The sequence below is a fragment of the Poecilia reticulata genome, linkage group LG19 (assembly GCF_000633615.1).
Source record: "Poecilia reticulata strain Guanapo linkage group LG19, Guppy_female_1.0+MT, whole genome shotgun sequence".
NCBI classification, from domain to species: domain Eukaryota; kingdom Metazoa; phylum Chordata; class Actinopteri; order Cyprinodontiformes; family Poeciliidae; genus Poecilia; species Poecilia reticulata.
This window is the reverse complement of record NC_024349.1, coordinates 22,859,509-22,864,803: the sequence shown is the minus strand read 5'-3', so window position 1 is coordinate 22,864,803 and position 5,295 is coordinate 22,859,509. Positions and strand designations below refer to the sequence as shown.

The 5,295-nt window shown below is 41.6% G+C and overlaps 1 protein-coding gene across 1 annotated transcript in view; it reads right to left on the bottom strand.

Annotated features, from left to right (window-relative positions):
* The window catches only part of abi3b (ABI family, member 3b), a 3,992-nt gene extending 200 nt beyond the window's left edge, over positions 1 to 3,792 (bottom strand). The window contains exons 1-5 of the mRNA XM_008437848.2: positions 3,340 to 3,792; positions 3,083 to 3,250; positions 1,917 to 2,096; positions 1,755 to 1,816; positions 2 to 419 (exon numbers count right to left, since the gene is read on the bottom strand). Coding sequence (XP_008436070.1) covers positions 71 to 419; positions 1,755 to 1,816; positions 1,917 to 2,096; positions 3,083 to 3,250; positions 3,340 to 3,483 — 903 coding nt within the window. The 5' untranslated portion in view covers positions 3,484 to 3,792 and the 3' untranslated portion in view covers positions 2 to 70. The remainder of the gene's footprint in view (position 1; positions 420 to 1,754; positions 1,817 to 1,916; positions 2,097 to 3,082; positions 3,251 to 3,339) is intronic.
* Positions 3,793 to 5,295: the final 1,503 nt, after the last annotated feature.

Sequence of the window (5,295 nt, the reverse complement as noted above, 5' to 3'; positions counted from 1 at the left end):
CACACACACAGACACTTTGCCTTAGTTCTGCTTCAAAGTTAGCAAAACCCTGAGTGACACAATCTACCATCTAGAAGAGAGGTGGTGGGGGAGGGGGTGGTGGTGGTGGTGGTACACCACTGGTTGGAGGAAGAGGAGGAGGAGGAGGAGGAGGAGGAGGTAGACCGGTGCTGCTGGCAGCAGGAGGCGGAGGGGGTGGAAGGAAGCTGTTGTCCAACAGGCCGATGGCCGGTGGAGGAGGGGGTGGGGGGAGATTGGATGGAGATGGAAAGGAGGGTGGAGGAGGGAGGCCAGTGTCCATTGAGGAAGGAGGAGAAGGCAGGTTTGTGGCAGAAGCAGGTGGAGGAGGGGGAGGCAGGCTGCTTGCTGTGGGCTTAGTGGGAACAGAGGGTAGAGGTACGGCGATGCCATGGGCCGACCTGTTGAGGCAAAACCACAGGACAGCAGTCAGGACTTCTCCATCAAGTTCAGTTAAATCAAATGTTATCAAAATATATCTCCATATCACATCAATACAGTAGCAAAAGAGACTGTAACTCCTTAGAGATCCACAGCTTGAGTGGAAGAATCTCTCAACAGGACATATTTTAGACAAGCATTCCTCTAATCTGGGCTGCACAGTAGCGCAGTTGGTAGAGCTGTTGCCTTGCAGCAAGAAGGTTCTGGGTTCGATTCCCGGCCTCAGTCTTTCTGCATGGAGTTTGCATGTTCTCCCTGTGCATGCATGGGTTTTCTCCAGATACTCCGGTTTCCTCCCACAGTCCAAAAACATGACTGTCAGGATAATTGGCCTCTCCAATTTGCCCCTAGGTGTGTGTGTGTGTGCATGGTTGTTTGTCCTGTCTGTCTCTGTGTTGCCCTGCGACAGACTGGTGACCTGTCCAGGGTGTGAGATAGACACTAGCACCTCTCCTGACCCCACTAGGGACAAGGGTGTAAAGAGGATGGATGGATTTCTCTAATCTGGCTTTTACCTCGATATAAAATTATTTCTAGGTATATCAATTTCATTCAAAAGTAATCTGGTTAGGAGACATAGTCTACTAACCTGTCTAATTAATTCTCAGTGTATGCATAGCTGTCCTGTGACGACCTCAGAGATTCAGGGAACATTAGTGCTCACACGGCATCCACACGACAGAGGAACATGGCAGACAGATCAGAAAGAAACAGCCAAGGTAGGAGTAATCTACAAGCCATGTAGGGAACACAGTAAAAAGGCGCTACTGTGAATTTTGACTTTATGACTTACATTTAAAATGATTTGTGTGATGGCAATCTACCACCTCACATTGCTCTGATCACACTACCACAATGGTGAACAGGCCGGGATGTCTGAGATCAAGACCAAACCCAAGACCACATCCTCCAGAACCAAGACCAAGACCAGATCCTCAAAGACCAAGACTAAGACAACATCTGCCAACACCAACCCGACCTACCAAGATCAAGACCAAGACGTTGGCCGTACCTTTCAAGACCAAGACTAGACCCTCTAAGAGTAAGACAAAGCCAGGAACTTCCAAGACCAAGAAGAATGGGCAAAGATTTCAGTTTCTAGATGTGCAAACCTGGTAGAGACACACCTCAAATTTTCTATAAAATTAATGTTGAAAAACCGTCATTTTTGTTTCCCTTCACAACCTTGCACTACCTATCAGACAAGAGTCCAAAGAAAAGCTTTGAAGTTTGTTGTCATGTGATGAAATGTACAAAGGCTGGTCTCTGTACTGATGAGATTTATGTCTACATACACTGAGTGTTCTTCAGCTCGCTCCGTGCTCTCTGTGTTCTTGCTGGGCTGCTGCTCTTTGACCTGCAGGTTGGGGTTTTGGGAGTTTGGTGGGTAGAAGGTCAATGAAAGTGTACAAGCAACAAAAAAGATGATATATTTCTCAAACTGAAGCGTACTTCACCTGGAAATAGTGTCCAACGGTGTCCAAGATGGTGTATGATATCGGAGTTCTCATGTAATCCATCTCCTGCTCTGTGCCTGAAGGGGGCAGGGCCATGGGTTTGGATCGGCTCTTGTCTTTGGGTGTGGTGAAAACACCGATCTCCCTCCTGGCCACCTTCTCAAAGTGGAACGCAGCAGCCTGGATCAGAACACAGTCGACTAAACTACAAATAGCCACAATCTGCCATGACTCCATGAGGGAGTCTGACCTGGTACAAGGCAATAACCAGGATTAAAAATACATTTTACACAAACATTTAAAAGAAACATGTACAACATGACTGGATTACTTTGACTTAAAACAGAAAAGAAACAATTAGTTATTTAGTCCTACTGCAACAGCAATTATTTATTATTACACTGACATCATTTATTCATTCCTGTTTTGATTTGATGCACAGATCTAAGCAAAAATATAAAACGTGCAGCTTCATTTGGTCGGTTTTATTTGATCTATGTATGGATTATTATTCCTTATAAAGAGAGAGCAAAACTAGTGTAGCAAATTGATTAAATTAGATTATCTTTATAAAGTTCATTTATTTCAGTAATGGAATAAAAACCTAACCTCATATAAAAAAGATCCATTAAACACTAAATAGCATTTATGATTATGAAAACCCAACATCTCCCTTCTTAGAAAAATAGAGTACCAATAAAACATTGCAAAATATATTTTTGTTAAACCTATTATAGCCTATAGTGGGTATGGTTAATTGAAAGTTGTCCATCAGTCACAGACACTTTTGTGCACCATTTTCTACCTTCTTCTCAGTTTCATAACCACTGAAGGTAACAGCTACTTGATTGTGCAATAAAATTACACAATGTGACTTCAAACTACATAATACTGACCCGTTAAGACCAGTACTAAGGTATGTTTCACTAACATCTGATCTCCATGTCACGCTGCACTGATGCAGTAATTCATGTAAATAGAACCACATACAGTGCAGTACATAGACATAGACCTACATGTATAGAAATGTTGTTTTATAATCTTCCGTGACACTAAAGTACAATAAAATTAATGTAATAACCTTTTTGAGGATTTTTCCAATTTACAGCTGTCTTCAGTGGGTAGGGTTTGAGAGTTTGGGGGGTGAGGGGGTGTTCCTGTCTCACCAGTGACAGCAGGTTGACGGAAGACTCCATGTCTTTGATCTGCATGGCCTGGGAGTCCAGCAGCCTGAGCACGGTGCTGGCCACGCTGTTGATCTGGTAGGTGACACTGGCTAAAGCCTGGGTGGTCAGAGCCTTGGTCTCCTCCACAGCTTTGGTCGGATCATCCGCCTGTGGCAACATTATCACACACACACACACACACACATCAAATCATGCCTGATTAAAAGCTGTTCGATGCTCAGGTGGTCTTCGCTCACCTGGAGGTAGTTGTTCTCGCAGTACTCTGCCACTCGGAGAAGGTTGCTCTGGTTATCAACCAGATCTTTCCTGGCAGCTGGCGCCTCTTGGAATATCTGACTTATAACTTCTGAGAAGGTCTTTGCAGCTGTCATTTCTCCCATGGTTGTTGCTTAAAAAAATGTTTACTATATGGGAAGCCAACAGACGTTGTTTGGTGAGGATGAAAACCTTGTTGTTTTTTTTTCCCGGTCCACGCAGGGAGGTGTTTGTGTCGGTGGAGAACGCGGAAAATCCCTGAGGGGAGAGATTTGAGAGCAGCTGTGCTCAGGGACGGGCTGCTCCAGGTGGACCGCCAGTCACTCCGCACAAAAACAGGAAACATCTGTCTCCTTTAACTAATACATACGTGTATTCTTTCTTTTTACACAATGCCAGTTGAAACAACTAAACTACTTTATTATTTCCGATCCGTCTCCAAGCAACGTGAAAGTCCACCGGCGATATCCGGAATGTCCACCAGAGGTCAGTGTCGCCCAAAGAAATGACTTCTAAATCCAGGAACTCCGAGTGACGTGAAAAACTTGCTGAATTCTTACAGATTTTTTTTATTTTTTATTCTACAAAGCTTTTTTGTATTGCCTTGTAGCTGAAAATGTGCTATATAAATAGAATTACCTTTACCCTTTTCCCTTTGTAATTTAAAAACGTTTGTTTTTACTCAACAAACAAAACTGTTTTAAAATGACAAAGGAATAGAAGCTCTCCAAATCAAGCTGTTAATGTGTGAAAAAACTATTTTTCTCCTAAGCTTAATGGCCATGTCACTTCACTGCCATCATTGAGATTTTCCATCATAGTGGGTGTGTTTTTACATTTTCACATTTATTTTTTTACTTCACATACAGAATCAGTTCATATCCTAATTGAACCTATTCGTGATTTAAATTTAGACTTTAAAATATTCTGTTCCTATATTGTTCCTGCCTTGTTGTATAGTACTTTCTTTCATTGTTAGATTTCATATTACATCCGTTTTTTCCTTTCAGTTTTAAATGCCATTCTTTCAGCTTCAGCTTATATTTTCCTTTGATGTATTCATTTGTTTTCTTTGCCATTCCACTCAAGCCATTAACTTCCTTTCCTTCTTCTGTCAGTGAAACAGGCTTGGTGCTTTGAAATTTGCATGAGACAAACATTTCCTCCACAGGACTTGAAGATGTGATGATATCAGCTTAATGTTTAAAAGTTCAGCAGGGAAATCCTGCGTCCGGCAGCATGAGAAGGTGTTGATTTTGAACAATATTTCTTCAAAAGTCGTTCTCCCTATAAACATAAAAGCTCCTCTCATTTCCAGCTGTTTGTTTTTCAGCCTTTTTTTTTCTTTTTTTTTTTTTTTGAAGAACTTCCTGTAGTTACTTTTGAAGTTTCCTCTCCACTATCTTCAAAAGACAGCGGCTGTTCTGAACTTTGGTGACGGCACTGATGTGGAGGAGAACATTAACAGAAGCGGATCGTATACATTCAAATACAAGTTGTACTTTTCACAAGTGCCAGACCTATTTGTTGTCAGATTATAATGGGTTTGTGTAAATAGTCTGGAGTCCAGAAGTTGTTTTTTTTCATCCCATCCTACAAATGATGTCCAGTGTCATTTCTAACTCCTCAGAACTGCTTACGCCTATTTTCACTCAATACAAAACTTAAGTGTCTCTAAGAGATTGATTTTAAAAAATGCAGAAAACTTTGCATTACAATTTGACTTTTGGCTGTGCAGTTGTTGATTTATCTTTAAAATGTTTCCCCAACATCCTGACAGTTTAAAGGTTAAAGCCTTTTCAGGTGGTCAGAGTTGAGCAATTGATCATGTATTTTGGAAAGTTATTATTACACAGCTTTGTTATCTAAAACGACTCTGTAACAAATATTACAAATATTCAAATCACACAAGCACAGCATGATTTGCAGTCGTTTGT